This window comes from Xenopus laevis, chromosome 2S, assembly GCF_017654675.1.
Source record: "Xenopus laevis strain J_2021 chromosome 2S, Xenopus_laevis_v10.1, whole genome shotgun sequence".
Lineage (NCBI taxonomy): Eukaryota > Metazoa > Chordata > Amphibia > Anura > Pipidae > Xenopus > Xenopus laevis.
The window spans coordinates 150,868,606-150,890,822 of NC_054374.1; the positions used below are offsets into that span (position 1 = coordinate 150,868,606).

General features: G+C 41.1%; 1 protein-coding gene across 1 annotated transcript; it reads right to left on the reverse strand.

The window, feature by feature from the left end:
- Positions 1-2,065: 2,065 nt before the first annotated feature.
- LOC108709020 (matrix metalloproteinase-20-like) lies at positions 2,066-22,217 on the reverse strand. Its single transcript, XM_018248651.1, has 6 exons — positions 22,124-22,217; positions 21,441-21,522; positions 13,869-13,938; positions 13,133-13,224; positions 2,560-2,663; positions 2,066-2,208 (listed from the first exon to the last, which is right to left on the reverse strand). The coding sequence occupies exons 1-6, from the start codon at positions 22,215-22,217 to the stop codon at positions 2,066-2,068; spliced, it is 585 nt and encodes a 194-aa protein (XP_018104140.1).

A 22,217-nucleotide genomic window follows, 5' to 3' on the forward strand; every position in this document is an offset into this window, starting at 1 on the left:
AAATAATCTGATGTTTTGGTCAAGTATTCATTCTGAGGATATAGTTTTCCTTTAAAAGGTGCATTGTGCAATGTCAAACAGTGCTTAAGTTACGATTAGAGAGCAAAATATTGTGCTATATGGGAGGGCACAATGCTGAACTTTATGTTTCCGGATGCTATTTAGCTAAATATAATTATATCCAATATTATATCTACTTACATTATTTTGTCTTTGTGATATTTTTGAGAAAAGCTGTACAATACAGTATTATATTGACCTGTTATAGCCCTCGTCAGAGAGATGTTTTATTTAAAAATTCGTAACATCTAAGTGCACTTTTTTCATAATAATCAATATATAAAGTAGGGTTACCACCTTTTGCTGCCTGTTACTCCTAGTGGAAGGAGGGCTCTAGGAGCGGTCCCATGATGTCAGGCACAGGTCTGTGATGTAGTAATTGGCCGATCGCTGCGTCAAACTAAGGGAATCCTACCCGATTTTGCTAATTTGGAAGACTAGTCAGAAAGTTTTAACACGGACAGTCCTTCCAAAAACTGGGCTGTCTGGGTCAAAACTGGACAGGTGGCAACCCTAGGAGAAAAATTAATTCACTGCAGCAGGAATAATAGGCTACACACATTATATACATAACTATTGCCTTGTGTTATTGTTTTTATCTACCATAAATGAAGAATTCAGTATTTCTACAAAGGATCTTTATTAATGTAATTCTTTCATGTGTTTGGGTGTGGGAAGGTTGGGTGCATGGGGAGCTAGTCACAGTGTAACAGACACATTAGCACAAGGGCCCACGTATTTGGAGGGTCCTGTAAACCTAAGAGTATTAAAACATTATTATTATTATCTTCTGAAAGATAATGTGGAAAGGCATGCTGTATATATATATATATATATATATACTGTATATATTGTATATATACTGTCATATGTAACACCTCCAGTCATATGAGTTAATGCAAATATACACAGAAGAGATATGCTTAAATTAAACCTCTCTAAAACTGAAATGGTTCTCTTTCCTCCAACTAGTAACTTCCCGGAAGTATCCATTATAGCTAACAATTCCACTATCACCCCCTTTCCCCAGGCCCGGTGCCTTGGTGTTATCCTAGATTCTGCCCTGTCATTCACTCCTCATATCCAGTCACTTATTAAATCATGTCATATCTCTCGTCATATCACATCTAGACTACTGTAACTCTCTTTTAATTGGCCTTCCCCTCCAGAGACTGTCACCTCTCCAGTCCATAATGAACACTGCTGCGAGGCTCATACACCTCAGCAACCACTCCTCCTCTGCCTCGCCATTCTGTCAATCCCTGCACTGGCTTCCGCTACCTTTCAGAATCAAATTCAAATTAATGACCCTGACATTCAAAGCACTTCATAACTCTGCCCCACCCTACATCTCTGAACTCATCTCTATATACTCACCCAACCGCTTACTACACTCCTCTACTGATCTGCTACTCAACTCTTCTCTCATTACCTCCTCACATGCTCGCATTCAAGACTTTGCAAGGGCTGCACCCCTCCTCTGGAACTCTCTCCCACGGTCTGCCCGACTTTCTCCCAACCTTTCTGCTTTCAAGAAATCTCTGAAAACGCACTTCTTTCGAGAAGCCTACCCTCACTCTGCTTCACTACCAAATGCAACACCACATACAGTACCACATTTCTCACCCACTTAATTCCATCTTGCCCACTCCCACACCTTGTGTATTACTCCCTTCCCTTTAGACTGTATGCCTATGCATAGGGCCTTCCTCACCTTTTGTACCTGTATTAATTGTGATGTTTGTTACTCCATATATTCTATGTATGTAATTCATGTGATTTAGTTGTATAATCACATTTACTTTACAGTGCTACGCAATATGTGGGCGCTTTATTAATACATGTTAATAATAAAATATGCTGCACCAACACGACCTTCTAAAGAAATATATTGTCAAATCCTACTAATAAATTAAGTATATTTCACTTTAAGTTAAACTCATAGCATGTTTAGTGTTTTCAACATTTACAATTTTTTTTCCTTTGATGCCAAAACCCAGTTTTCTCATGAACGAGAGGTGATTGTAACAATCTTCTGAGAACTTTTTTCGCATCCAATCCAGGAACTGGATTTCACAATATTAACCACATCCTCTTTTTCAGCGTCATACTTATAAGCCTTTGGGCCAGAGAAAAAGTAAATAAATCCTGAGAAGAATAAGACAGCATTAATACATTTAGTCAGTGTTTTGAGGTTGAGTCCAACAAGAGAACACAATACATTCATTGTGTTTCTGGTATTGTGACCCAGGGTGGAGGTATCTACTGTATCTTTCAGTCTCCCACTAATCTGCCAAAGGGTATTTTGACTCAAACTTTGCTGATCCATACCTTACATAAATACCTTACATAAATATCTTGCATACAGTAAATACCTTACAGAAATACCTTACATAAATATCTTACATAAATATCTTGCATACAGTAAATACCTTACAGAAATACCTTACATAAATATCTTACATAAATCCAATATCAGAAGATTCTTGTGTTTCTTACCATAAACTTCAACTGCTGCATCAATATTTCCTTCTACACTTGGAAATTCATCATCGATGCTCGTTGGATAATCATCTTCCATTATGCTTCTTGTTTCATCGTAGCTATGGGAGGAATAATGTGTGAGGTTGGTTCAGAAATCACAGATGATCTCTTACCAACTAAAAAGCTAGGGGCTGAGCACATACAATCAAAATCCAGACACACACATTTTTACATTTTGACATTCTGACATTATTTTAAAAGAATAAACATACAGACCCCATGGTGATCTGCTTTACTATAGGTTTGCTTCATACATATCACGTATGATTAACGCGTATTATTACAATTATATTGTTAGTTTCAAGTTCCTGCAAAATATACTTCCGTGAATGACAAGTAAATTGACTGGTTGGTGCCAATTTCTAGGGTCCCCCTTAGTGACTAAAATGTATTACTTTCTACCCCAGGTGGACAATCCATTTCTTGAAGATTCCTGGGAAAATGAAAGAGGGCAGCAGTGTGGTGCTCTGATGGACAACTCCCTCGGGCCAGTGCTTTATTTAAAAAAGAGAAGTGCCAACTTGTGGTAGAGAGTTAGCAATTTTGGTCAATGGGGAGTCCAATGAATTTGAGTTTGACTGGACTTTAAGCATAAAAAACATTAAATATTGTCATCAATACAAGTTTGTGCCATCTGGCCTGCTTATTCTTTGCTTATTCTTTAATGCCTTACCATCTTCCATCACTAGAAGAACCCATACCTACTATTCATTTCCCTTCTCTGATTGACCCTAAAATCACCACCTGATGTACAATCAGTTCCAATACTGCACCCCTTAAAGGACACCATCATTTGTTTAATAGAAATAATTGAAAAAAGGGTTGCGCAACTATTTTCTCATTTTTTTGTAATTTTGGCTCAGCTTGGCATATTTATTCTTGCCTGAGCCACATTTGTCCAAAGCTGGTGGTGACAAGCTTCCTTTTCACCTCTCATAGGAAAATTACCTTATATGAAAATAGTAAAAGCAGTGACAAGGGCCACCTGCCTCTAGAGAAGTAACACATGATGTGAAGAGCATAGAGTAATGTTAGTTCTGTCAGTGATTTCAGCAGGAGTGAGCAGCATTGCTGTTATTGCAGCTGGTATATGGTAAATCTAAATAAGTCCACTGACATTCAATAACTATAGGATCAATGAAGTGAGGTGTACCTACATTCATCTACAGTGTGGTCCAGCATGCCCATCTACTTTGATTCCTGGTCCTAAAAATACATTATGGGGATTATTTATTAAAATCCGAAATGTTCTCTCTATTTTCTGAAAACCACTCCGACCAAATCAGCATAGATTTTCCGCCCTATAAGTCAATACATTTTAACAAAAATTTCATGCGTGGGAAAAGAATCGATAAAATCATGAAAAAAAATCTGAATTGTACAATTTGTTTTGGATTAGTCACAAAAACTGAGACCGATTTAACGCCCAAAAACACGAAATCTTCAGATTATTATATGAAACAAAGCACAGATGGGGATATCTTCAAAATGGCAACGGGACATCTGCATTAACTTCTACATCAATTCGGTAGAGTTTGAGTACTTTTGACACCATCAGGTTTAATAAATCTTGAAAAAAAATTTTTTTTTTTCTACGAAAAAATTGTAATGTCCGACCATACAAAAATCTAACTTTAATAAATAACCCCCTAAGTGCAGCCTGTCCAAACACTCTACAAATTGCTCCAGAGCATTGCTCTCCAACCATTTCCATGGTTTGAGGGCTAGATTTTAAGAAACTGATAATATCATACAAGGAGGCCTATTCAGACCAGCGTTTGTCCTGCAAAAATGTCATTGAAGTTCTCATGTAGCTTGCAGCTCTGCAGTTGAACATGCCTGATCCAGAAGATTAGAATTAGAAACAAGTAGAAGTATGGGATCTGTTATCTGAAAATTATCTTGAAAGCTCCAAATTACTAGAATGCCATCTCCCATTGGGGCAAATTCACTAACCGGCAAAAAAGAAAGACCCCAGGTCCCAAGTATTATGGATAATGGGTCCTATGCCTGCATAGTGAAAGAGACAGTATATATATATATACAGTAGGACAACAGCATTTACATGTTCTTGCACCCATCAATTCTCTTAAAATATATACTGTAGGCTTAGGTTAGACTCCAAGAAGGGAAAAAGTGAAGGGAAAACACCGAAACGGGGGTTCAAGTTAAAATAATTTGAATTCATTGTTTCTATTACTTAAACTGTTTGTGTAGCCATTGTTACGACAACATAAATTGTTTTGCAAAATCTTTCTTCCCACTGCATTGAGAGAGAAATATACTAAACACAAACCAAAATTTTTATGTTCTCTGTTAACAACAGAAACTATGATGGGCATTTGTGCAGATGGTCTAGCACATCTTGTCCAACCTCAGTTGAATAACTTGGTTTCCAGTACCTCTTGTAAATGGATACGCCCTCACATTCCTCATGGATCTGTAATACAGTCATAATTGATTTATCTATTTGGGGATACTTTTTGATGTTACTGACTTTCCAAAAAAACTTCCAAAGTCAGGTCATTCATGACTAATCTCACACTATACAAAGCAAACTGTACATACAAATGCATTTTGAATCACTGCTAAATTGCTGAGAACAATTAATCTTGAAAAGCAATAATTTTTCATAGAGTCGTGGATATTATCATTGGATGGCATGTTCATGAATGGGAAAAAGTTGACCCTTAGATATAGAAATGCAGGACTGATGCCCCCAACTGCTTTTGTCTTTTTGTTTTCTCTCCACACTTCTCCCATTGCTTTCACCTCCTTCATCGTGCTCTTTCGTTTCAGTATTTCTCTTCTTTGTAACGTTTTTCATGTGTTGTAGTTTTCTCTTTATTCTGCATATTTCTCCTCTTTCACATATAGACTCCTTCTTTTCCTTTATCTCAAATTAATTTTCATTCCTCCACTTCTTTTAGTATTTCACCTTTTCCATATGTTCTCATATTTTTATCCTGGCCTCATCTTTATCCTCCTTTCTCCTTCTTTACCAAGAACCCCTTTCTTACGCCCCTCTTTTTTTTATTTTGTTTTGTTTCTCTCCTTTCCACTTTTAGTTGTGGCAATAAGTAGAGGAACATTATAATAATCTCCCAAACTAGGTTGCACCTTGTTTGCACAGTAGTAGTAGCGATAGTTGCTGATGCAGGCAAGCAGGCAAAATGAAGAAGAGAATAGTATGTTGACTTGATGAGCTCAACTAATATGTTGCCAGATATGCAGTCACTCAACATGCATCTCTCGACTGGAGCACTTTAAAATCTGTAGGACTTTATTGTTGGGCATCCCTTTGTCCCATTACAGTTTTGGTCTCCATCACTCAAACAGGACATTATTGTATTAGAGAGGTGTCACGGCCGGCACCCAACACCAGAACAAGTGCTCGAATCCTGGGTCTGAGCTAAGCTTCACCAGTGGTGTGACCACCTTTGAGCTTCGGGAGGAGCCCTCAGCCTAATCGGGTGCCACCTGGTCTTACGAGAGGTTCAAGCAAGTGTTCTGGCAGGCAATGGGGCACGGCTGGTAGCTAGAGTCTTTGGGACCGAGGATCACGGTAACAGACAAGGATAAGGCAGAAGGATCGTCAGACAGGCTGGGTCGTGGCAGGCAGAAAGCAAGGGTCGTCAGGCAGGCAAAGGTCAAAACCGGGTATCAAGCAGGAAGGGTACAAGCAGAAGAGTAGTCGGATATCAGGCACTGGTCAGGATACAGAATTCGGGATGGTCAAGGTACAGGCTGGGTCAAACACGGATAATCAGATTCAAAACAGACAAAATAGCACAAGGCTTCAGAACAGAGCACCAGAAACAAGTTCTATCACGGGCAGTTTGCTGGGAGTGGAAGTGGCCTATTTATACCGTTTGGACGCCAAGGTTTTCGCGCCAAAATCGGCGCACACACGCGTCAGGATCGACGCGCGCGCGTCCGCGTCAATAAAGGAAACGAGACGCGGGCGCGCGCGTCCTAAGGAGGCAAGATGGTGGAACCACGAGGCGGGCGTCCCTGCGGCCGGCGTGGCGGGCGTCCCCGCGGCCGATTTACAGCACCCCCAATCCCAGGTAAAACAGATTTCCTTACATTACCCCCCTCTCTAGGGGGGACACCGGACCCCCAGGCTTCCCAGGAAACTTTAAATGGAACTGCTTCCTAAGACGATCAGCCTTGATGTCATCAACTGAGACCCAGGAGTTCTCCTAGGACCGAATCCCTTCCACCTAGTGAGGTACTGGAGTTTGTTACGTACCATTCGGGAATCAAGGAACTCCTGGATCTCAAATTCAGGCTGACCGACAACTTGCACTGGAGGGGGAACAGAAGTAAGGCGAGTATTAGCGGCAGGTTTAAGCAAAGAAACATGAAAAGAATCAGAAATCTTGAAATTAACGGGCAACTTAAGGCGAACAGACGAAGGGTTGATAACAGTAATGATGGGGTAAGGACCAATGAAACGGGGACCCAGTTTAAGGGAAGGAACCTTTAACTTGATGTTTTTGGTAGAGAGCCACACCAAGTCTCCTACTTTATACTGGGGTGCTTCTCTACGACTTTTATCAGCAGCCCTTTTCTGAGCAGAAGTAGCAGTAGACAAAGAATCATGTACCTGGGACCAAATCATGGAAAATTGTTCGACAGAGGAATTAGCGGAAGGGACAGAAGAACCAGAATTAGAGCAGGAAAAGGCTTTTGGGTGTAACCCATTAACAATAAAAAACGGAGACTCCCCAGTGGAGGAGTGGGTAGCGTTATTGTAGGCAAATTCTGCCCAGGGTAATAGTTCTGCCCAGGAAGATTGATTTTCGGACACAAAACATCTTAAAAATTGCTCTAAAGACTGGTTCACTCTTTCGGTTTGCCCATTGGTTTGTGGGTGATAGGCGGTTGAAAAAGAAAGATCGATCCCCACTAACGAGCAAAATGCGCGCCAGAACTTAGAGATAAATTGGACACCTCTGTCTGAAACAATATTACTGGGAAAACCATGCAACTTAAATATATGTTGAATAAAAAGTTCGGACAAAGTTTTGGCAGATGGGAGGTGAGGAAGAGCAATAAAATGACCCATCTTACTGAATCTATCCACCACCACCCAAATTACTGTCTTCCCCTGGGACACAGGCAACTCCACAATAAAATCCATAGAAAGATGGGTCCATGGTCTTTCAGGAATAGGGAGGGGAATCAGTAACCCTTGGGACAAATTTCTAGAAGTCTTGGAGCGTTGGCAGACAGGACAAGAATCCACAAAAGATTTAACATCTTGTTTACAGGTCGGCCACCAAGCACTTCGAGTAAGTAATGAAATAGTTTTACTTACACCAGGATGTCCTGCCATCTTGGAATCATGAACCTCTCTTAGAACCTGTTCTCTAAGGTCTTCAGGAACAAAAAATCTCCCAACAGGAGTGTTAGAGGGAGCGTCTGTCTGAACAGGGGATAACAAAGAAGAGAGGTCAGATTCCAAAGTAGCCACAATGACTTCACCCGGAATAATTGTACAACAGTCATCAGTTTCAGAATATATTGAGTCAAAACTTCTGGAAAGAGCATCTGCCTTGACGTTCTTTGTACCAGGCCTAAACGTCAAGGTAAAGTTAAATCTAGAAAAGAATAAAGCCCACCTTGCCTGTCTGGGATTTAGACGCTTTGCTGACTCAATATACAACAGATTTTTATGGTCAGTGTAGACCGTACCCTGGTGTTTAGCCCCTTCTAATAGATGCCGCCATTCTTCAAAGGCCCACTTGACAGCTAACAGTTCTCTATTCCCTATGTCATAATTTGCCTCTGCAGGAAGAAATTTTCTAGAGAAAAATGCACAGGGGTGTAACTTATTAGTTATCGGGTGCCTTTGAGAGAGAATTGCCCCTGCTCCCACCTCAGAAGCATCTACCTCGACTATAAAAGGTAGTGTTGTATCAGGATGGCGGAGGATTGGGGCAGAACTAAACTCCCTTTTGAGGAACTCGAAAGCTTGGATAGCTTCCGGAGGCCACATACTGGGGTCAGCACCTTTCTTAGTAAGATTTGTGATAGGAGCCACAATAAGTGAAAAATCTTTAATGAATTGCCTATAATAGTTGGCAAAACCTAGGAACCTTTGGGTTGCACGTAAAGAATAAGGTTGGGTCCACTCCAGGACAGCCCTTACCTTGTCTGGATCCATTTCGAGACCCTTGGAAGAAATATTAAATCCCAAGAACTGTACGGAAGCAACCTCAAAAGTACACTTCTCCAATTTGGCATACAGGTTATTAGCTCTAAGCCTACGCAATACCTCACAAACATGAAGACGATGATCAGACAGATTGGCAGAGAAGATGAGGATGTCATCTAGGTAGACCACTACGTATATCCCCAGCAGGTCCCGAAAGATGTCATTGACAAACTCCTGAAACACTGCTGGGGCGTTACATAGACCAAACGGCATAACAAGGTACTCGTAGTGGCCATCCCTAGTATTAAAAGCCGTTTTCCACTCATCCCCCTCCCTGATCCGAATGAGGTTATAGGCACCCCTCAAATCAAGCTTGGAGTAGATCTTAGCATCCTTGACCTGGTCAAATAGTTCGGAGATTAATGGTAAGGGGTAGCGATTTTTTACAGTGATTTTATTAAGCCCCCTATAATCAATACAGGGGCGTAAACCTCCGTCTTTCTTACCCACAAAAAAGAACCCTGCCCCCGCAGGGGAACAAGAGGGCCTAATGAAGCCCCTGTCAAGATTTTCTTGTATATACTCTTTCATTGCCTGGGCTTCGGGCAATGAAAGAGGGTAGGTTCTACCACGTGGAGGAATTGACCCAGGAACTAAATCAATAGGGCAGTCATACTGCCGATGCGGAGGTAAGGTCTCAGCTGCTTTTTTAGAGAAAACATCAGAAAAAACAGAATATGCTGTGGGTAACCCCTCAAGAGAAGTAGTGGCTACTACAGAGGGAAAACAAACCCCACTACATCCTGTACCCCATTGAGTCACCCCCTTAGAAACCCAGTCTATCAGAGGGTTATGCCTGTGGAGCCATGGTAAACCAAGAATAAGAGGAGAGGAAGCTCCCTCAAAGAGGTATAGAGCTATCTCCTCACAGTGTAGATTATTAGCACACATAGAAAGATTTGTGGTCTTTTGGGAAACCACCCCTGATCCTAAGGGTCTTTTATCGACAGCCAAAATTCTCAAAGGAGGATTGAGGGCAACCAAAGGAATTTTATTTTTAGCAGCGAATGCTGCGTCCAAGAAATTACCCTCCGCCCCAGAATCAATGAAGGCTGACAATTTAACAGTGCCCGTAGGCCAGGTTAATTTAACAGATAATAGGACCTTGGAGGCAGATTGGGGAGAGGAAACGCCTGCACCCAAATGGAGCTCCCCTTCTCCATTTAGGCTAGGGCGTTTCCCGGCCTCTTGGAACACTGATTGAGGAAGTGACCCTTCTCCCCACAATACAAACACAACCCAAGAGACCGCCTCGGTGCCTTTTCCTCAGGAGTAAGGTGAAAAATGCCCAGCTGCATAGGCTCCTCCTGAGGTTGAGACACAGAGGGGTTTGACAACTTAGCACTAAAATTATGCTTATACAAAGAAGAAGTACCCTGTTCCTCCCGATTTTCCCTCTGTCTCCTATCTACCTGGATAACCAGAGACATGAGGTCATCCAGACTGGTAGATAGGGGGTAATTGACCAGGCTGTCTTTGACAGATTTGGCTAGACCGATGCGGAACTGGCTCCTTAGAGCTGCATCGTTCCAGCCAGTCTCCACCGCCCACCTACGAAACTCTGTGCAGTAAATCTCCACCTCCCGTTTACCCTGGCGTAGTTTGCGAATAGCGGAATCGGCCGAAGAGGCGCGATCCGGGTCATCGTAAATAATGGCCATAGAGCGGAAGAAAATATCTAAAGAGAAACGGGCAGGGTCAGTGGCTGGCAATCTAAGTGCCCAGACTTGGGGGTCACCCACTAATAGGGTCATTACGAACCTGACCTTTTCCTCGTCAGAGGGAAATGAGTGGGGGAAAAAGCTGAGGTACAGCTTACAGGCCTCTTGAAAAACAAAAAACTGGGTTCTGTCCCCACCAAACTTGGCAGGAAATGCAATCTTGGGTTCCTGAGGTCTGAATACAGCACCCCTATCGGACAGGGAACCCACAGAAGGAGTAGGAACAGAACTGGCTGGCTGCTGCGAGGGTTCCAGCTGGCGTGTTAGGTTATGAAACCCCTGGAGCAAATAGTTCTGCTTTTGCTCCTGCTCCTCCATGCGTTGCAGCAGAGTAGTTAGCAACAGCTCGGAAGAAGATGGAAGTGGAGCAGCGGCAGCAGCTTCGGTGTGATCGTCGTCCTCCATGGCCCGTGATAATGTCACGGCCGGCACCCAACACCAGAACAAGTGCTCGAATCCTGGGTCTGAGCTAAGCTTCACCAGTGGTGTGACCACCTTTGAGCTTCGGGAGGAGCCCTCAGCCTAATCGGGTGCCACCTGGTCTTACGAGAGGTTCAAGCAAGTGTTCTGGCAGGCAATGGGGCACGGCTGGTAGCTAGATTCTTTGGGACCGAGGATCACGGTAACAGACAAGGATAAGGCAGAAGGATCGTCAGACAGGCTGGGTCGTGGCAGGCAGAAAGCAAGGGTCGTCAGGCAGGCAAAGGTCAAAACCGGGTATCAAGCAGGAAGGGTACAAGCAGAAGAGTAGTCGGATATCAGGCACTGGTCAGGATACAGAATTCGGGATGGTCAAGGTACAGGCTGGGTCAAACACGGATAATCAGATTCAAAACAGACAAAATAGCACAAGGCTTCAGAACAGAGCACCAGAAACAAGTTCTATCACGGGCAGTTTGCTGGGAGTGGAAGTGGCCTATTTATACCCTGTTTGGACGCCAAGGTTTTCGCGCCAAAATCGGCGCACACACGCGTCAGGATCGACGCGCGCGCGTCCGCGTCAATAAAGGAAACGAGACGCGGGCGCGCGCGTCCTAAGGAGGCAAGATGGTGGAACCACGAGGCGGGCGTCCCTGCGGCCGTCCCCGCGGCCGATTTACAGCACCCCCAATCCCAGGTAAAACAGATTTCCTAACAAGAGGGTACAGAGAAGGGCAACTAAGCTGGTAAAAAGTATTGAAAATCTTAGCTATGAGGAAAGACTGGCCAAATTGGGGATGTTTACCCTGGAGAAGAGGTGCTTAAGGGGTGATATGATAACTATGTATAAATATATAAGGGGATCATATAATAATCTCTCTAATGCTTTATTTACCAGTAGGTCTTTCCAGCTGACACGAGGTCACCCATTCCGATTAGAAGAAAAGAGGTTCCGCCTAAATATTCGGAAGGGGTTTGTTACAGTGAAAGCTGTGAAGATGTGGAATTGTCTCCCTGAATCAGTGGTACAGGCTGATACATTAGATAGGTATAAGAAGGGGTTGGATGGCTTTTTAGCAAGTAAGGGAATACAGGGTTATGGAAGATAGCTCATAGTACAAGTTGATCCAGGGACTAGTCTGGTTTTTTGCCTTCCTCTGGATCAACTGGCAGATAGGTAGTTAATAAAAAAATAAAAAAAAAGGTTGAACTCGATGGACATGTGTCTTTTTTCAACCTTACTTACTATGTTACTATGTATGTTGGACCCCTCAGAGATAACCAGAAACCAACACCAATCTCTTGTTATACAGACTGATGAATTATTAACATGAAGAATGCTCAAAATGTAATTGTTTAAAAGGAATCATAAATCTGACCACATAGAAATTCATTGCCCTTATAAACATGGCAGCTATTCCACTGGTTTAAACTTCAAGGGCGATGTAATGCTTGGCATGGTGTTTAGTAGCTAGCATGTAGCCCTTGCCATTTTTCAAAAAAGGACACATTATCAACCGGGAAACGATAGACCTGAAAGCTTAAGCTTAACAGGGTTATTAAGGGATCACATTCTGCAGATGGTTTTTCTTTGTGAGTCAGCATGATGGTAACCTGAGAAATCCTGTTCAGCAAATAATGTAAAAGGGCAGACTATAGACCTGTTTATAGATATGTTGTTTGTGAGTCGTTTTTAAGGTTCAGAAACAATATTTTGTACTTGGAAAAAAAGATAGTGTAAAATAATTCTGTCCTTCGATTTTTTTTATAGTTTTTAATCAATGTACATGGAAAAAGCTCTGGAATTATTAATGGTGACACACCGTGACATGTCCTCAGTGGGATTGTTCACTTCCAAACAGAACGAATGATTTGAATGGATTAGAATGCTGACCATGAGCCAGGCCTGATCCTCAACATTAGTGTCCAACTCCTCCAGTTGTGGCTGAATGGATGCAAATCCCACCAACAAAATCTTATGGAAAAGCCTTCCCAGAATAGTAGTATTAACAAACCTTAATTTGGAAATATATTCTGAACACACGTGTTAAAATAAACTACATTAGTCCGTTTCACCTAACATTCTGTTGGAAATCTCCATCTTATTTTTCCCTAGTAAAATACTATTGAGCAATTAATATGCATACATCACCTAATTTACCAGTAATAATCATCACCAACAAAGAAAAAAGTTTTTCTGGAGTTCTTTAAGTGAACAGCAGCATCTATTTTCTGTACATGAACATGTTTACTCTAGATTTTCATTGATCAGCCAATGCTGTTGAGTTATCCAAAGATTTGAGTTCTTGTGCCAATACCATTATCAGACATTGGTCCTGACAATGGATATATAATTGGGGTGTTTATGTTATATTATGGCAGGCAGACTCTAACAAAAAAGTCCCATTGGGTAAAAAGAACAGGCTAATAAGTGTACGTCATTCATTTTCTATGAGTAATTGCTTTAGTAGGTTGGTGCACTTTTTGGTCCGCAAACTGCAATTGTCTCAAGCAGGATCATGGCAACTTTCTGCATCAATGGTCAGCAAACACAGATTATTGCTCTAAAGTTTACTTTAGACAACTTTCTATGGGTCGGTGAGCAAGCTGTTGCTCCTGAGCCACTTTTTGGGGATCCCTGTACTAGTTGTTCAATTTAGAATCCACTACGTTCCAGTGTTTGCTTGATGGCTGGTCTGCAAGGTTGAATACAATATATCACATTCAAAATACAACTGAAGTGTGAGTCAGGTGTCCTGATAGCCAGAACACCTGTCCTACAACTCCCAGCAACCCAGTTTAGACCGCCATCAACAGTGCTAGTGATAGCTTAACACCAGTTCCCCATAGCTTAAAACATAACTTTTAATAACTTAATAGTTAAAAACCACACACACCCTTAGTGTGCCAAGCTTCCCACGACCAAACAAACCCACTGCGTTAACTACATCAGTGCTGGACAGTGTCCTTAAAAAAACATTAAATAAATTTTAAACCTATGCCCCTGAAGAAGCCGCTGAGTCGGTGAAACGCGTAGGGCAGCATAGGTGGACGGTAGTGAGAGTAGCTCTGACCGCTCCCTACGTAGATAGGCAGGTACTCCTGGAAAAATGGAAGGGAGGGGGTTACTGTCCTGAATGGGGTAGACTTTCCTTTTAGGAACACTTTGATGTAATTGGTCACGCTGCAAGTTGGCACGAGACCATCCACTCGTCCACCTGGGCAATTTTATTTAATGTTTTTTAAGGACACTGTCCAGCACTGACGTAGTTAACGCAGTGGGTTTGTTTGGTCGTGGGAAGCTCACACTAAGGGTGTGTGTGGTTTTTAACTATTAAGTTATTAAAAGTTATGTTTTAAGCTATGGGGAACTGGTGTTAAGCTATCACTAGCACTGTTGATGGCGGTCTGAACTGGGTTGCTGGGAGTTGTAGGACAGGTGTTCTGGCTATCAGGACACCTGACTCACACTTCAGTTGTTTTTTGAATGTGATCCCTGTACTAGAGAGTGAACATTGTTCTAAAAGGCAAAACTTGAGTGAGAGAATTATTCCACAAAATTAAAAATCTGCACATCATCTTCCCATTTCATTATTAGACTGTGTCATTTACAAAAAGAGTTTCAATGACTCTAAAATCAATATTAGAGGATCCACTGGTTATTATGGTTGTGGCAGATGAGGAGATTAGTTGCTAGCAACAAATCTTCTCTTCTGCAGGTGACTAATTTCCCTGAAATGCCTTCCCGTCTGAAAGAATGCAAATCACCGGCGGGATTGGCATACGCCAAAGTCGCCAAATTTTCCTCATTAGGCAACTTCGGAAAACGAATCCCTACGTATGCTATGCTACCAACAATTCTCATTCATCCCGATGGGAAGTTGCCCCCAGGCACCCTTAGGCTGAAGGCACATGGATCTGCTTTCTTTAGCAGCTATGATTATCTGCACTGAAAAGTACTGGCAGAAGTGGGACAGAAAAATGAGAAAGCTGGCATTATGGGTCGACCTCTGCTTCATGTACCTGCACTCTAGCTGAATCTTGTCTTTATATGCTTTCCCTATGAATCAGTTTCTCTCAATTATAGACTTTATTTTGTGCCCTTAGCAAACATTAAAGGGGAAACTATCGTGAAAATGAAAATTTAAAATAAGCTTCCTCATACTGAAAACATAAGAAACTTTCTAAATACAATCAACTAAAAATTCGGCATTGTTTCTGAAATAATCAAGTTTATCTTCACTATTCCTCAATCAACATTTTTTTCTCTTTATTCTGTCTTCATGCAGCAGTTGGGTGTCAGATATTCATTGACAGTTAGATCCAATATATCTTATAGGGGGATCCCTTTCCTAGCAGATGTATTAGAGCTCACTCAAATAACTGATTCCAGTACAAACAAAATCTAACAAAATAACTGCCTTCTGCACAAATTCTGCATGTAGAGAGACAAGATTTTTGGTGACTTTTAATAGAGTGAGCTCTAATACTATGGGGTGCCATTTGTCCAGTGTACATTTTGTACACAATTTATTTTTGCTAACTATTATCAGTTTTGTTCCACAATACATATTTAAGCAAGACTACATATATTTTGTGGCACAAAATCCATGTTCTCATTAATTCTGTCCAAATGATGCAGAAAATCCTATTAACAGATTAATTTTGCTTACAAAATGTACTTTTTGTCAACATAATGTACATGGGACAAACGGCACCCCATATAATACATCTTCTAGGCAAAAGGAGCCCCCCTATAAGATATATTGGATCATTCACCTGATACCCAACTCCTGAATGAAGACACAATGAGGAGAAACAGATCCTGAGAGAGGAATAGTGAAGATAAACTTGATTATTTCAGAAATTGATTGTATTTATAAAGTTTCTTATTGCAGTATGCTGAAGCTAATATTAAACTTTCATTTTCGCAATAGTTCCCCTTTACGGATCATTTCATAAAATTCAGACATTGAGTCATATCCTCTTGCATATGGTAGCAGCACACGCCATTTCTTCTTGTGGTTTTCTTTAACAATTGTGTGAAGATGATCAGCACTTCCGAACCACAACACAACAAGTTTTCCGTGAGCATGACTGTAAGCATGACAGTTAGTAATATCACACTTCATTAATTACATAAAACAATGGCATATTTTTTTCTATACTTTTTGTTTATTTTATTTTGTTTTTTTGGTTTGCTGACATGAGAATAGAAATAACCCATGAATGAGAAATTGCAAGAACACAGAACAAAAAGGGGACAATTATTTATATATACAGGTATAGGATCCCTTATCCGGAAACCCGATATCCAGAAGGCTCCAAATTACAGAACGGCTCCCATAGACTCTATTTTATCCAAATAATCCAAATTTTTGAAAATGATTTCCTTTTTCTCTGTAATAATAAAACAGTAGCTTGTACTTGATCCCAACTAAGATATAATTGATCCTTATTGGAAGCAAAATCCGCCTATTGGGGTTATTTAATGTTTAAATGAATTTCTAGTAGACTTAAGGCATGAAGATCCAAATTACGGAAAGATCCATTATCCGGAAAACCCCAGGTCCCAAGCATTCTGGATAACAGGTCCCATACCTGTATAATTAAATCTTCCACCCTTTTATTATTAATCCTTAATTTGCTGTTTTCATTAAATGAGTAGCCTTACTAATAAAGAAATGGTCTGTTTTTTAGTCTTCAATGTATTTTGCTAATGTTAGCTAATGTTGTATGCTGTTACAGCTATAATTACAGGATGGCTACTCAGTAAAGTTTGTTTTCAGAATGTAGATCATTACACAACATCTGGAGCCAGTGGATTCCTAGAAATGAAGGTATGGGATCCGTTATCCGAAAACCCATTATCCAGAAAGCTGCGAACGAAAAGGCTGTCTCCCATAGACTCCATTTTATCCAAATATTCCAAATTTTAAAAAATAATTACCTTTTTCGCTGTAATAAAAAAACAGTAGCTTGCACTTGATCCCAACTAAGATATAATGAATCGTTATTGGAAGCAAAACCAGCCTATTGGTTTATTTAATGTTTACATGATTTTCTAGTAGACTTAAGGAATGAAGATCCAAATTACAGAAAGATTTGTTATCCGGAAACCCCCAGGTCCTGAGCATTCTGGATAACTGGTCTCATACCTGTACCTATAATTACATTATTCCCAATAGCTCTAATGCAATGCAGATGCTATATTCTAAATAGAATAACCTTTGCACATTTTTACTATTTTATATTTCTATATAAAAAATGCTCTTTCTGCAACTTCATTAGGCAGCATCAACGTTCCACATCAACTATGGGAATGAGCTTGCGATTGGGCTTGGCCAGATGCTGGCAAGGTGGACCTCTCTCCTCCAGAATGAAACAATTCAGATAAACATGGGTTTTGTAGGTCTAGCTTTTTATATGGAGTCTTGCAATCACAAATATGTTTTATATTCATATATTATTAAACCTATGTTATTGGGCCACACCAATGGCCAGCTCATGAACAGTTACAGTTTGTCTGCATCATTTTATGTCATTGTATTTGTAGGAACATTTCTTTATATTCTAGTTTAAAGGAGAATTATCGGCTAAAAATGAATATGGCTAAAAATGCCATATTTTATATACTGAATTTATTGCACCAGCCTAAAGTTTCAGCAGCAATGATCCAGGACTTCAAACTTGTCACAGGGGGTCGCCATCTTGGAAAGTGTCTTTGACACTCACATGCTCAGTGGGCTCTGAGCAGCTGTTGAGAAGCTAAGCTTAGGGCTCATCACTAATTATCCAGCAGAAAATGAGTTTTGTCTGTAATATAAACTGATGCTACAGGGCTGATTATTAAATTCTGATGCTAATTGCACTGATTTCTGTGCTGCCATGTAGTAATTATCTGTATTAATTACTAATCAGCCTTATATTGTGACATTTCTATTCTATGTGTACTGTATATTGTGAGTGGGTCCCTAAGCTCAGTAAGTGACAGCAGCACAGAGCATGTGCAGTGAATCAGCAGAAATGAAGATGGGGAGCTACTGGGGCATCTTTGGAGACACATATCTTTACTGCTAAAGGGATGTGGTTACCTTGGGCTGGTACAGAAGCCCAAAACTTAATGTACAACATTTCTGCCTACTTCTTTAGTTAAGCTTTAGTTTTCCTTTAAAATGTAAAGTTAGCATTTATGCACCATAGCAATGTTTAAGTTATTTGTATACAAATAGAAAGAGAAAGATTGGCAGCCTTTAAAAATAATTATTACAAATGAATAAGGTATTAGTACCACACTTTGGCCATAAAATGTAAGCTCAAGTGCCACGTCAAGGCCCCTTATTGCATGTGAGTCATACACTATCCATTAGCATTTTAAATGCACCACATACTTAGAATGCTAATGGATAGTGTAGGACTAGAGTACAATGAGGGAACTTGACGTGGCACATGAGCTTACGTATTATGGCCGAAGTGTGGTACTGTACTAACACCTCATATAGACTAGACAAAAAGGTGACCTGGCAAGCATTGTGGAAGAAGTTTGCAAACAGAAAACAAAAATTGATTGGTGCAGCATTATTAATTTCACCTCTAGAAAAACACCATACTGTAATCTTGCATTTTCTCTTCTGATGTGTCTAAATTAGGTGGTTGATATTATTATGTTCTAGTAGTGAAAAGTCTGAAGCAACTGGGCTGGCTGTGAAATCCTGAAGCCTATTTGCTTAAGACTTATCAATACTTCATACTGTATATCAGGTGACCCCCCCCTTGTGTGGCCCTCCACATGAAAGTCTGCCTGCTGTGTCTGCTTACCATGTGTAAAATTTAAAAGGTATCAGTACTAGATTAGTAATTGAGATTAACTGGCCCCTGCATTGTTTACACCTCAAATTCAGACTGTAATCCCCTGTATTGTTCACACCTGTAATCACCCTGCATTGTTCACACCTGTAACACCTTTATTGGTCCCATCCTAAAGCCCTGTACTGTTCACACCTGACACCCAGACTGAAACTGCCCACATTGTTCAACTGTTCACACCTCATACAAACTGCTGGAGGGGCACCAGCACTGCGTCACTATATGTAGCACAGTATGAACTGTTCCTCTCAGAGTCCTGATAGGTTTCCCTATATTCTGCTCTATTGCTCCCTGTATGTGCCCTAATCTGCCTGCCCTATGCTCCCTGTGTGTGTCATACTCTGCCTGCCATATGCTCCTTGTGTGTGCCATACTCTACCTGCCCTAAGCTCCCTGTGTGTGCCATACTCTGCCTGTCCTATGCTCCTTGTGTGCCATACTCTGACTGTCCAATGGAGCATGTGTGTGCAATACTCTGCCTGTCCTATGCTTCCTATGCTCCCTGTATGTACCATACTCTGCCTGCCTTATGCTCCCTGTGTGTGCCATACTCTGCCTGTCCTATGATCCCTGTGTGCACCATGTTCTGCCTGCCCTATGCTTCCTGTGTGTACCATACTCTGCCTGCCTTATGCTCCCTGTGTGTGTCATACTCTGACTGCCATATGCTCCCTGTGTGTGCCATACTCTGCCTTATGCTCCCTGTGTGTACCATACTCTGCCTGTCCTATGCTCCTTGTGTGCCATACTCTGCCTGTCCAATGCTCCCTGTGTGCCATACTCTGCCTGTCCAATGCTCCCTGTGTGTGCAATACTCTGCCTGTCCTATGCTTCCTATGCTCCCTGTATGTACCATACTCTGCCTGCCTTATGCTACCTGTGTGTGCCATACTCTGCCTGTCCTATGCTCCTTGTGTGCGCCATGTTCTGCCTGCCTTATGCTTCCTGTGTGTACCATACTCTGCCTGCCTTATGCTCCCTGTGTGTGTCATACTCTGCCTTATGCTCCCTGTGTGTGCCATGCTCTGCCTGCCTTATGCTCCCTGTGTGTGCCATACTCTGCCTTATGCTCCCTGTGTGTACCATACTCTGCCTGCCTTATGCTCCCTGTGTGTGCCATACTCTGCCTTATGCTCCCTGTGTGTACCATACTCTGCCTGCCTTATGCTCCCTGTGTGTGCCATACTCTGCCTGCCTTATGCTCCCTGTGTGTGCCATGCTCTGACTGCCCTATGCTCCCTGTGTGTGCCATACTCTGCCTGCCCTACTCTGTACCCTGTGGGATATAAGCCAGGTAGGGTTTGTACTTGGGGTTTGTTAGCATTTGGAAATTGTTGTTAGGGGCCCCTAAGGTGTTTAATCATGTGCTGGGGGTGCTGTGTTATACATATGGAGGAGGCGGCATATGGATTTAAGGGTATGTTTATGGTATATATAATGGTATAACTTACATTTTTCCTATATGAGTGATATCTCTGCAGTGAGCACTAAACATTTGATTTTTTAGGTGTGTTACCACCATTAATGTGTGAAAATGGTGTGGTTTAAAAGAGGGAATGGTCATCACTGGCTTCCATTATCGTTCCTCCACCATGTAGGCCACAAAAAGTCTGTCCCTTGGTACCACAGAAGTTGGACCCAGTGCTGTATATAATGATCTGGATGAATAAAAAGCTTCAAAGTCATATTTTCTGAAAGCTTTCCTCCAAGATGTTATGCCTTTTTTAGCTTGCCTAAATTTCTATACAAGTAGCCAGAGATTAAAGGAAAACTATACCCCCCAAACAATGTAGGTCTCTATTAAAAGATACTGAGTAAAACAGCTCATGTGTAAAACCCTGCTTCATGTAAATGAATCATTATCATAATAATATACTTTTTTAGTAGTATGTGCCATTGGGTAATCATAAATAGAAAATTGCCATTTTAAAAAATAAGGGCCGCCCCCGGAGATCGTAAGATTCACTGTGCACACATACAAACCACATGTAAGGTCACATGAGCCAATTAACAGACAGAGTTCTGCCTTTTGCTTCCTCACTTCTTCCTGTTACAGTTAGAGTTGTAGTATTTCTGGTCAGGTGATCTCTGAGGCAGCACAGATAGAGTCACGAAATGGGGGTTCAAGGCAAGAGATGTAAAAGGGCAATATTTATGTAAATATATATTCCAGTTTGGTAAGATTCTTTAATATGTCATTCAATTTGATATAAGCTATCTGTTGCTTAAGTATTCATTTTGGGGGTTTAGTTTTCCTTTAAAGTGCCCTATTAGTCATAGGGATGAAGCATGGGGGGTGTGGTCAATCATTCATGGCCATAAATGGCGCTATCCATAGCTGGAAAAAATCCCTTGGTTTCATCACGAGATACAGTAAAATAATGCCTATTCCTGAACTAAGATACATTATCAGGAACATGTTTAGTTAGAATGGAGCTATAAATATCCTTCCTCTATAATTTATTGTAACATAATCCTAATTCAATATCTTTTGTCATTTCCAAGAATATATGTTTACATTACCTTACAAAACTTGGATCCCTTCTACATCGTCTTTTGGCAGCTGGAATCCAATGGGATGCTGGTATCTGTATGTTAATTACATCAAAGCTGAAGGATCACTTGAAAGTCCAAGATCCAATGCGAGGCCAAAATTATGAGCAGCTACAGTAAAAAGATTAAACCCTGAAAAAAGAATTGAACGCAACAGTCAGTTCCTGTATTAATAAAATACCACTGGCTGTGATGTAGGTTGTCATTGATATATGTACATGCTATTTTTTCCTGTTGTCCACCTCTTGAATGAGTATCGCCCCCTAATCCTACACCTGGAGCAAATGCATGAGCCAGAGTGACCATCGAAAGGATAAGAATCTCCGTGATCTAAACATGAAAAATGTCAAACTCATTTTCAAATTGATGCTCAGTTGATGCATTTGGTTGAACTAAACACGTTTGCTATTTCTAAATTAAAGAATCATCTTAAAATATTGTACCTTTTTATTCCCTATAGCATACAAGATAACATGTACTAACATGTCTTTTTAATACAACTGAATAGTATACCAGTGTTTTCCAAAGGCCATTACTGCTATTATAAAGAACATGATGAGTCTGATCATTTAGGGGAGCTACTCTATTGCAATCCATCATGAATCTGAAGGGTGGGTGGGTATTTAGAGAACACGTCATTGAACTGAGATGCTCTTTTCTAGCTCTCTCTGCAGGTGTGCCGCAGCATGAAACACTTCACAGGCATGTAATAATAACTTTCTATTTGTTCTACCTCCAGTTTCAAAGGAAATCATGATGTCAGCTTCTCCTTGAGTTGTTTTGACAAAATTCAGAGGGGCAGAATCACTCCATGCTTTTAACCCCAT